The sequence below is a fragment of the Diabrotica virgifera genome, chromosome 8 (genome assembly GCF_917563875.1).
Source record: "Diabrotica virgifera virgifera chromosome 8, PGI_DIABVI_V3a".
Taxonomy (NCBI): Eukaryota; Metazoa; Arthropoda; class Insecta; order Coleoptera; family Chrysomelidae; genus Diabrotica; species Diabrotica virgifera.
This window is the reverse complement of record NC_065450.1, coordinates 153078495-153091035: the sequence shown is the minus strand read 5'-3', so window position 1 is coordinate 153091035 and position 12541 is coordinate 153078495. Positions and strand designations below refer to the sequence as shown.

The 12541-nt window shown below is 33.2% G+C and overlaps 1 protein-coding gene across 4 annotated transcripts in view; it reads left to right on the top strand.

Annotated features, from left to right (window-relative positions):
- Window positions 1-12541, top strand: part of LOC114332298 (high affinity cAMP-specific and IBMX-insensitive 3',5'-cyclic phosphodiesterase 8) — a 1526162-nt gene that overhangs the window by 1342584 nt on the left and 171037 nt on the right. For all 4 annotated transcript variants that reach the window (XM_050658208.1, XM_050658210.1, XM_050658209.1 and 1 more), the window contains one exon: window positions 1969-2028. In XM_050658208.1, coding sequence (XP_050514165.1) covers window positions 1969-2028 — 60 coding nt within the window. The remainder of the gene's footprint in view (window positions 1-1968; window positions 2029-12541) is intronic.

Genomic DNA, 12541 nt, shown 5'->3' with positions numbered 1-12541 from the left:
TACTAGAAAATGTCCCCATTGAACAAGTTGGTTTCCGCCCTCATCGAAGCTGTACGGACGAAGTGCTGTCATTAACAACTTTTATAGAAGCTAGTTTTCAAAAGAAACAAAAGACAGCAACAGTATTTATAGATCTAACAGCAGCATATGATACTGTTTGGAGACAGGGATTAATATATAAACTGGCCCGCATTATCCCCTGCAGAAAGATAATTAACCTCATTGACAACATGCTGACCAACAGAGACTTCCAGGTTATAATGGGAAAGGAGACGAGTAGACAGATGAAACTTAACAATGGTCTTCCACAGGGTTCTGTCCTTGCCCCTTTACTTTTCAGCCTCTATATTGCTGACATGCCTGAAACCGAATCTCGGAAGTTTGGATATGCTGACGACTGGACCCTTGCAACAAGCCACCAATCTTTAGAAACTACAGAAATCACTCTCACGAATGACTTATCCATCCTCAGCGAATACCTTAAGAAATGGAGACTACAGCCAAGTACTACAAAAACTGAAGTATCAGAGGTATCAGGTAGAGTTTCACCATGTTCCCAGAGGTTTAATCCCTGAACATCGGCGTTTAGCCATTTTAAATTTATTTCAACATAATGTAGATTTATTTATAATCACAACCATTGTTTGGTTCTGGGGCTATTTTGCAAGTATTCAAGTAAGTAATCATAACCACATTTTTTAACTTTCACAATTTCAACCAGCTTTTCAATTTTAATAGTGGGATTACTTATTTGATTTTAGATTCACTGATGATGGACCGATAGGTTTGAAAACGTTCTGATGAACTCATTTTATTGAATCCATTGGGATTCTAAAAATTTTTAGTAAATATACCTTTTACATAGAAGTGGTTTTTACTTCATGTTCCAGTTTGTTGAAGTATCAGCTTTTCATCTAAACAACAAGTTGGCAAACAGAGAATTGCGAGTGTATTTTAATAACAAGCTGTTAAAACACAATAAATACCAGAAATACCTTGGGGTTACTCTAGACAGAACGCTCACATTCAGAGAACACCTGACGAAAACAGCAGCAAAATTGAAAACACGCAACAATATAATACAGAAACTCTGCGGCACTACATGGGGGTCCACAGCATCAACATTAAGATCCTCTGCTCTTGGCCTGATATATCCGGTGGCAGAATACTGTGCTCCAGTGTGGCTAAATAGCAGGCATACCCACCTGGTCGACACCCAACTAAACCGTACTATGCGTATGATAACAGGCACAATTAAGCCCACCCCTACAATGTGGCTACATACCCTTAGTAATATAGCACCACCCAACCTACGCCGCGAACATGCATTGGTTAAAGAATATAACAAAATAATGGACAGTCGCCAGCTTCTAGTCCACAACGACATCCCCGATATTCTTGGAAACCGTCTCCGATCCAGGTTACCCACTCTACAATCTGCTCAAGCGCTGCAGCAATCCAACTTTGACTTAAATACCCGATGGAGAGAAGATTGGGAAAGTAGGACAGATCCGCATTACCATAGTCTGCCGGACATCATAGGGAAACCTGGCGAATTTGAACGTCCCCGTAAGATTTGGGCAGCCCTTAATCGAATTCGAACAAACTGTGGAAGATGCACCGACTCCCTCCACAGATGGGGTAAACTCCCCTCGCCTTCTTGTGACTGCGGCGCTGCAAGACAGACGATCAGTCACATTGTTCAGGACTGCCCACGCAGAGCATACACAGGCGACCCTATAGACTTTGTAATGGCAACCGAAGGGTCAATCGAATATATAAAAAAATTGGACATCTGTTTGTGATGCATTGTATAATGCATAAATCTAAATATATTCTGTGATATACTTAAGCCATACGCTAAAAAAAAATAAATGTCAAATTATTGTAAATATGACATTTTTTTTAATTATTATATCATTTTTAGTAACCTTCTCTTGTTAATTATGTTTTTTTCTTTGTTTGCAGGTCTCTCAGAAATACCAAAGGAAATCAGCATACTGTTGTAGTGGCTGTTGTAAAAAAGAGGTCAGTATTTAGTATTTTATATTTAAAGCTATAAAAAACTATTATTAGAAGAAAATAGAAGTAGGTTGAATGCTCGAATATATGGAATTTATAGGGAGAAAAAGCAGATTTCGAGCATATAGTTTAATCAAATTTTGCCCAAGTATCATCAGGGGCATTTCGTCAAAACAAGAAGATATCCCAGCAAAATGTAGATAACATTTTTGTATGGCAAGAACGTAATCAGAATTTTGCAACTAATAAATAACATTAAACACACACTGGACGAAGGACAAACAGATCAAAAATTAATTAAAATTTGCCGGATACTACATCTTGGCAAGAGAAATGTAAGAAAAATTCATGTTCATTTTTAACAAAAAAAAAACATGTTTTTGGACGGTTTTTCACAGATAAATAATCAAAAAGTAAATATTTTAGCGAAAAAAATATTCTTAGCAAAAATATAGCTTATATAAATTTTTTTAAAAATATACAAGAGGTCTGTAGACCCAGTACAAGCAGAATTATTGTAGCTAATGAAAAGTAGGTTTTTCTTCGTCAAATTCCAAATAGAATATTTCAATGTGAAATAACAAAAAAAATGAGTACTTTTCGGGAAAAATTCATTACACCTTTTTTAAAGTGTTTAAAAAAAGGTTTATTTTTGTTTTTTTTTTTAAACTTAAGAGGATGGGTACGTATTTTCAGCTGCAATGCTATTCAAATGGGGATTCATTTTTTTCGAATCCTGAGAAAACTAATAAATCTTTTTGAAGAATTTAAAAGCAGAATGAAAGATTACGTTATTAGCGAGGGCGGAAAGTCCCTGAGAACTTCTATAATGTTTATTTTAATAAGTTACAGGGGTAAAAAACTAAGAGAAAATTTAGTGTGATATTTAATTTAAAATATCTCATTCAAAATAAACTTTTTATTTATTCTAAGGAACTTTCGACCCTCGGTAATAATATAGTCTCTCATTCTCGGTTTAAATTTTTCAAAAATATTTATTGGTTTTTTTCAGGATTAAAAAAATGAACACAATGTCCGTGGTATTACTTCCAAATCTATGTTTGTCATACAACGCACTCAGTCGAATAGAATATTGTCAGCATACTGTCAGTCAGACAGTGACAATCAGTGACAATTTTAAATATTTGACATGGCATCGGGAATATTTTGAGTTGTTGATTAAATAAAATTGATATATAGTGTATTTGATAAATAATTGATTTAAGACGTGAACTTAATAAAAAGTTATTTATTGTGTATTTTTTGAAGATGATCCAAGCAGAGAATACATCAGGATAATAATTCTGTGATTCAAGTATTTTTTTGTTAAAGATATTCAAAATTGTAGGTGTTCCATAGTAACAATATATTATTAAAAAATCACTTTAACACTTTTCCCCTTTTCTCGATTTAGTATTAGTATTTGTTGTATTCTCCTTTTCATGAACATTTTTCAGTGCGTCACAAATTATAGAAAAAAAGGTAAGTCCGTGATAATACACATTTATGACATTTATTCTAACATGACATTTTAGTTAAATCTGACATTTGTCACATTTTATTTGCAATTTGGGATAAAAACAAATCAATTGTGTCTATTGCATTTATAAAATGGTATTTCCTTTGATTTGTATAGTCTTATAAACTGTACAGATTATATTAATAATATTATTATTTTATTTAATAAATAATTCTTTTTTGATTATGGCGCCATCTATCGACAACTAGAATAACTAGAAGAATTGTTATAAATGTCTGTAATCACCGACGTGCCTTTTTTTCTGTCACATACAATTTAATGCGTTAGAGAGAAATCGAAAAACTGTTACGCACTGAAAAATGGTCATGAAAAGGACTATACATATAAATTATTACAATTACTGAATATATAGTTAGTGAAAAAATTATCACATTTATTAACTGAATTAATAATTTGCAATTAGAAAAATAACAGTTATCCAAAGACATTCAAAAGCCATCTCTTTAAATTAATGATGACATTTTCAAGTAGAATGACATTCTAGTAATGTTTACGTATCCATACCAGTGTGAATTTTACTACACGTAATTTGCCGTGTAAAGACAGAAAAAGTTGGGATATCCGTAAAATATTTGCGAATTATGTGCCGATGGCCTTAACTAACATTAAAAGTAAGTGAGTTACGCTCAAAATATTGTTGGTCCCTTTTATTTTTTGGTAAAAAGATCGCAAAAATATTAGCTTCCCAAATAAAATTAATCGTTTCCGCTTCACAAGTTACTTTACTTGTGTATTTTTTATATTATCTGTAAGTTTCATTGGTTCAAAGTGCTCATTTTTGAAAAAAATGGGTTTAAAATAAAGGATTTTTTTATTAATTTTGAAAAAAAAATTTGAATTTTTATGAAATTAACTTAAAAATTATTAGTAATACCAAAAACCTCAAAGGGTAATAAAATGTACGTTTTGCTTTTCTGAATATTTTTGATTTTTTGTTTTCTTGTTAGACAAAAATTGATTATGCTATGGCTGTTCAAATATCGCCCAACAAGTCACCACGGCGTTAAATGAAACATGCAGAATAATGACCGGTTGAATGAAGCCTACCCCTCTCCCCTACTGTACCGGGCAGCTGGATTCGCATCACCAGACGACTGTAGATGCGCCACACAATATGTGGAGAAGTTTAGGCAAACTTTCGATGAAAGGCACCAATTATACGGGTTTGACGAACCGCTAGGAACCAGCTGACTTAAATCAAGGAAAAGGTTTATGAGAAATGTGAGCGTCGAACCACCGGAACTGTTCACCCTACATCCAGAACGACCTAATGGAATGAACCTGGACTGGAGAACCTGGCGGACACTCAACCGCATACCCACAGGTGTTGCCCCTGTAAAACAGAACCTCATTAACCTTTAACTACCCGCGCATCAAGTTATAACATAACTACACGCGTGGCGTACTTTATACGCCACAAGAAAATACACTTAAAAACAGGGGATTGGTTTTTTTTTTGAAAAAATACACTTAGTTGTTTGTTATAAACCTTATTCGGCATCAGTGAATACTTGGAGTTCCTTCTCAGTAAGCCAATTGGGATTTATAACTGAAATCATGGAATCACTGGATTCCATGATAAATAAAATTACTAATAAAAATTTTTTTGAAATGTGATTTTTACAGGAGAAAAAGTATTGTTTATAAAGAAAAATACATTTTGTGCCATAATGACTAAAAAACAATGGAAATATGTACTTATATTACGACTTATATTAATATAATCGTGGCGTATATTGTCCTCCACCAGGAAACAACAAATAATAAACTGTAAATTACCGATCTTCCCAGAACGCCGATTATAATGAAACTAAAACCAAATTGTAAAGCACATTCCAGTGATAGGTTAGAGAGATAAGCAAGGTCAAAAATTAAATTTTTAAATCTATTTGCAGTAGAATTCTTGTGTGTGTGTGTGTGTGTGTGTTTGAGCATTATTGGCTTCGGAGTCAATGTCCATTCGCCATCTTACCTTTTTGGGATTATTTGTATTATTTATGCGGAAGCTCTAAAGGAGTGCTTCTTGCTTTCTACTGATTTGTTCAGGTATGTATCCAATCACAATCCTGCTCCAATTTTACAAAGAACTATTTTATATACCTATATCTAATTTTCAACGATTTTTGTTTTTATTTGGTAGAATTCTTGTATTTGGCGTACAAAATACGCCAGCGCGTGTAGTTAAAGGTTAAATGGGGCATCAAGACAGATAACGACGCACTTTGTGAATGTGGGTAAATACAGAACGTGGATCACCTGAGAGTATGCCGACTTTGCCCAACACAATGCACCCTCGATGATTTATGGCTCGCAAATACAAAGGGTGTAGACGTGGCCGGATATTGGGCAGAAAAACTGTAGTCGGATCCAGACACAAAAAAGCAAATTAAGTGTACAAAATTTGCCTAAACTCGTGATTATTTACTCGCTCAAGTCATTTTAACTACAGTGTTTTCAAAAATAAGTACTTTGAAACGATGCAACTTACAGATCATATAAATAATACATAAGCAAAGTAACTTGTGAAGTTGTAATGATAAAATTTATTTGTGATGCTAATTAGGGGGTGATTTTCGCGATTTTTTTCCCAAAAAATAAAAGCGACCAACAATATTTTCATCGTAACTCACTTACTTTTAATGTTAAAAGTTTTAAAAAAACAGAAATAAACCTTTTTTAAGCACTTTAAAAGAGTTGAAATGAATTTTCCCCGAAAAGTGCTTCGTTTTTTGGTTATTTTATATTGAAATATTTGACTTGGAATTTGACGAAGAAGAATCTACCCTTCATGAGCTACAACTCTGCTTATACTGGGTCTACAGACATCATGCAGACACCATTTTTTTTATAAGCTATATTTTTGCTAAGAATATTTTTTTCGCTAAAATATTTAATTTTTGAGTTATTTCCGACAAACCGTCCAAAAACATGTTTTTTTGTTAAAAATGAACATATTCACTCGCAAATGACTCGAAAAGTATTGACTTAGTGAAAAAAACTCTATCGAACAAAAATTGTTTAGAATTAGTCATTTTATACGGTGTCGAGGCCTGGACTCTCAAACTGAACAACATAAAAAATATTGAAAGTTTCGAGATGTGGTGCTACCGTCGAATGCTAAAGATAAGTTGGGTTGAAAGAATCACAAACCTTAAAGTAATACGAAGGATAGGAAGAGACCCAGAAATTTTGTTAACGATTTTGAAAACGAAGAAAACTCGAGTATTTGAGTCACCTGATGAGAGGTCATAAATACGCATTACTTCAAAATATAATGCAAGGAAAAATAGAAGGAAAACGGAATCCGGTCGTAGAAGAATGTCATGGTTGCGGAATTTGAGAGAGTGGTTTGGCTGTACCACTAATAAACTTTTTAGGTCAGCTGTAAACAAGGTCAGGGTAGCCTTGATGGTTTCCAATCTACGATAGGAGTGGCACAAGAAGAAGAAGAAGTCATTTTATCAAATTTCGGTCTTATTTTGAATGTATGTTTTTCACCTTCGAGAGGGGGTAGTCCTCTCTTGTAGAATGGAGGAGATGTAGAATTGTAAACTTTTTCTTATATAATAGTAGATAATTCCAAATGCCTATTCCCAAATTTTCATCCTTCCTTTATTTTTTTGGGGTCAGATTGTTCTTTGATCGGGCTATAATGACGTCGGCTTCAACAAACAATGTGAAAATCGATATAATATTGTTGGAAAATTGTATATTAAAACAGTTTATTAATAGATTATGTTCCTAAAACTATATTTAAATTAATAAATATACCGTAAACCATTTAGTAAATTAAGTGCTGCATCAATTTAACCGAACATAAATAACAAATAGTGGAGTCAATGGAGTGTTTACTTAAGGAAAAAAATCATATCTACAAGATAGATTTTTTTATAATCTCATTCATAAATGTATAATAAACAACATACAGGGGTCTTCATAAGTCAGGCAACAAATTTGCATTAAGAGAAAAAATGCAGCGTCAAAATGAATTTATTCAAAGAAATTACAAAAGGGATTCGAAAAAAGCTTACTGCAGGTGTTCAACATTTTGACCAATGCATTTATTGTAACCTTTCGCAACGGAGAGGCAGGTCCTGTCCATGAAGATTTTCAAATTCTTAATTCAATTGCAGTTCGGAGGTCGGGAAGGGTGCGTAGTCCTCTTGCAAAAACGCGGTCCTTGAGAAGGCCTCACTGAAAGAAATCACATGGTGTCAGGTCACATGACCGTGCGGGCCACTCGACGATTCCTCGTCTGCCTATCCGTTCTCCAAAATGAAGGTACTCCCGGACACATGTCACTTAGCTCAATACCCACGTGCTATCATGACACCAACACAACCATCTGAAGCATGAACATGCTTAGTTTTAATCTTTTTCGACAGCTTTGCCTGATTCATGAGCGTTGTCGGACTTATGAGATTTTTCGAGATCGTTGCCTGACTTATGCCGAACCCCGTCAGGGATGGGAAAACCTGCCGGTTTTAACTTAAAACCGGTTTTTTACTTCGCAATAACCGGTTTTACCGGTTGTTTTTTGTCCCGGTTATAACTGTTTTTTTCTTTTTAAAGTAAAAACCGGTTATAAGGTTTTTACGGTGATTAGGATTAGGTTAGGTATTATTTTGGATCCCAATCATAATTATTATTCTCAAGTAATTATTCCAAACAAAACCATAATTCAAATTTTATTTTATAAATACAGAAGCAAACTGAAAGTGCAAACTCACATCAGCCAGAAACAATTAAGTTTTATTGTAATATTTCGTTGAAGAGGTATTTGTAATCATAATATTTACATAAGAAGTGATCTGGTTGAAGTAGACGTAAACATCATCTATTTTTCACATTTGACTCTTGACATTGGAAGTGGGTGAACGACTTTTTCTGATTACCAAAAATAATGTTCTGACTATGAATATCGAATTACCGATTACGAATACGAATCTCCAAGGATTTCCCTACGTTTTCAAAACGATACACCCATACAGGAAGTATTAAATGAGTTAAAATGTACCTATTACACAAATATACAAACGTGTAGAACGAGTGTGTAGAGAGGTACTTCGGACTTCGGTCAACTTAAAAAAAATACATGATACATTTTTTTTGATGGTAGTAAAAATAAAAGATAAATTGCATTATCCAATTTATTTTTAAGTAACATATTTATGTTGGTATTATTTTTTTTAAATCCCATTTGAAAGAGTCTAGGAAATTTTTTATAAGTTGAAATGGTTGGGTTAAATTGTATATTATTGCAATATGTATATATTAATCTTACGCTATATTATATTTAATAATAATCAATAAATATATTATAATAATAAAATAATAAATAAATATACTAATTAATAGAATAAAGTGGTTTTATTAAAAATTGTGTTTTATTTATATTGATATTGATGTTCTTTCGATAGTACTAATTTTGATCATATTGATATCGAGTATCGAGTCGAGTGGAGTATCGCAAACTAAAGTGCATTGTAAATGTAACATTGTAACCTATTGGATTAAAAAAAACAAAAACCGGTTTTTGGAAAAACCGGTTTTTTTTGCCGGTTATAACCGCCAGGTTAAACCGTAAGCAAAAAAACCGGTACAACCGAAAACCGATGTTTTGTCAAAAACCGCCATCCCTAGCCCCGTATCAAAACACTTCTGATCCAAAAGTAGGCGCTTCATTTTTTATTAAACAAATAAACTGCAAAGTTAGTTGTTTTTTAAAATACCTACAAACATATGAATTTTAGAAAATAACAGACCTGGCCATTGCAAAACTCAGAAAATTTTACACAAAAAACGCTCAAATCACCCATCTCACAAACATTGGCGCACTGTATGGCAGCGTTCGGTGGAGCGCGCGATTGACTTAACATAACTTTTTAATGAATTGTTGTTGTTTTGTTGTTAATGAATTAGTTGTTAATGCTGTTAATGATTAGTTGTTTTTTAAAATACCTACAAACATATGAATTTTAGAAAATAACAGACCTGGCCATTGCAAAACTTTACACAAAATACCATTAGATTTTTCTAAAATTAAATCTACAGCTTCTATAAATTTTTATTTATAACGCTCAAGTCACCAATCTCACAAACGTTGGCGCACTGTATGGCAGCGTTCGGTGAGGCGCGCGATTGACTTAACTTAACATAACTTTTTAATAAATTGATCAAATTAAATTTTACAAATACAAAATAAGAACATTAAAGCTACTTTATAGTTATATTCCAAAGAAAAAAATATATTCGTAAGTACAGTGTGATCGGAAAGAGGGATTTACATGAATTTTGTTTAAAAATTATTTAATGAATGAATTTTATTATCTGTTTGATATATGTGTATACTGGTATAGGATGCGGTTAGCTGTCATTCATCCGCGCCAAGAACTAAAATTTGTGATGAACTTTGTGGCATTGTCACCAAAATGGAACATAGAGAACAAAGAATTTTTCGAGGAGTGACCCTACTAATTATTGAGCATTATACTTTGGCTTGTCTAGGGTGTGTGTGTGTGTGTGTGTGTGTGAAAAAAATGGCTTGGATGCGGGTCCGTTAGCCACAGATTTTTATTTTATTTTTACCTCAATTTATTAGTTTTGTTATATTCCCACTTGTCTAGGGTGCAGATTTCTGTTGCAGAACACACATTACTTGCTATTTTTCTTTTGTAGTTAATTGTTTTTGGCCAAGTGAAAACCAATTTTAATTGAGATAACTCAAATATTTTTTGTTATGTACCTACCTAGTTAACATAAATTTCCATCAGGTAACATATTCCATATTAATAGTATCTAATGGGTAGAACATTGTAGTTGGGCATTTATTTCTATTAGTGAAATCCATATAAATTGCAGACACGGTTGTAGTACAAAATAAACCTGTTTATTATTCGTTTGATCAACGTAATCAGCTAAATTACAACTAAAATCCATCAGCCGATTGAATTATTAATAGGGTTTTGCCTAACGGGCGGATGTAAAAGGGATGATAATAATTATTTAGCTGCCAATCTGGAATTCTTCCCTAAAATGTTGACAGCCATTTAAATTAGTAACACTTGGAATGTCAATAGACTCTCTGAAAATGCTTTACAGTCAAATATCGCGGTAACAGCGAAAATATATTTTTGTATATTATTATGTTTATAATGGGATTGAGTCACAATTACAAACACCGGCAAAATTAAAGGAACACCTAAAAAATAGGGCATGTTTGATGTCTCGAATCTCCTAAACCAGTTGTCCGATTTGAGTGATTTTTTTAGTATGATGTAGCTTTATTATTTAAAAATATCGATGTAATAATACTGTTGCTAGACATGTAAATGTCTTTTTATACCGGGTGTAATAATCATACTATGTCTTTTCCTTAAAGTTCGGAACACATTGTGGAATATTCTAGCATAAATAAAATATTGAAATTAAAACTTAATTGTAGCCTTAGGCCTTCTTAACATTTTATTTTTTGATTCATTTGCTTAAGTTGGATAATAAAAAAGTTAGGTATTTTAACAACTAGCCATGTTCTTCATCAACACAGGGTGTTTCTAAATAAGTGCGACAAACTTTAAAGGGAAATTCTGCATGAAAAAATTGAATTTTTTCTTGCAAACTGATGATTTATTTATTGCTCTAAAACCGGTTGAGATATGCCAATGAAATTTGGTAGATTTTAAAAGGTAGTTATTGCGCATTTTTTGGCATACAATTAAGAATTTTATATTTACCATTGGCGTGCATATGGGTATAAACATTTTAGATATAAAACATGAAGAGAAGTATCCATATTACTCAAATGTGGTCTCGAGGTAACCAGTTACAAAAAAAACACGAAGAGGTACCACAAGGTTATTTATTATTGTTAAAAATAATAAAAGGACGCGTTTCAGCTTTACACAAGCCATCATCAGCCTAAATACAGGACATAGAAAACAACGGACTTACCTACAATGTAAAAATATCCAACATTACACATGAGAATAAAGCAAGTGGTGACAACGCCCACCTCAATTAAGGAACTTACCAGAAAACAGAAAGGAGAAGAATCAGCTAGTTTACATTATACAGTATAGAGATGCACACGCTTCATCATTAATATGTAGCTATTTATAGCATTTTGTTCTTATTGTACTGTAAAACCTTGAAGAACTTCAGCATGTAGAGGAACCATAATGTGAGCCGGTCAGGTGTAAAGACCTTCCGGTGAAAAGTCAAATTATGTCAAAAGTCAATGATGACATAGAGTAATCAACAATGAAGTGTCAATAATGGTGGTAAACTTTGTAACTAGGAGACCGCTCGTACTAAGGAAAGAAAAAGAAGAAGATAAACGTCAGAATTAATTTAAGTGGATTGAACCGAGTGGAAAGGAAACTGAGACTGTATTAAAGTGTGACAGAGATGGAAACGACGAGAGAATGTCTGAAATAATGTTGAATAGCAATAACCATTATGTAAGTAACTACTGAGGTGGACGAGACCAAGCAAGGTTGGATAGAAGTAGGCCAGTTAACAAAAAGATTCAATCAGGACAAAACATATTACGGTAGCACCAAATAAATTACAATAAGATAATACTCCGAATTAGGTATCACAGTGAGGGATGAAAAAGTAAATTAAATAATATATATTACAATATCTGTTTAGGTAAAATGGTTTAAAAAACCGTAATAACACCCAGTACACTCAGAAGTGTTTGAACTAAAAGAGTACATAGACTAAATGTAAAAGGTTATTTGGTGAGAGTATGGGTGTTATAACGGTTCTATCACAAGAAGTCTCAGTTTCCTTTCCACTCGGTTCAATCCACTTAAATTAATTCTGACGTTTATCTTCTTCTTTTTCTTTCCTTAGTTCGAGCGGTCTCCTAGTTACAAAGTTTACCACCATTAATGACACTTCATTGTTGAGTACTCTATGTCATCAGTGACAGTAATTTGACTTTTCACCGTAAGGTCTTTACACCTGACCGGC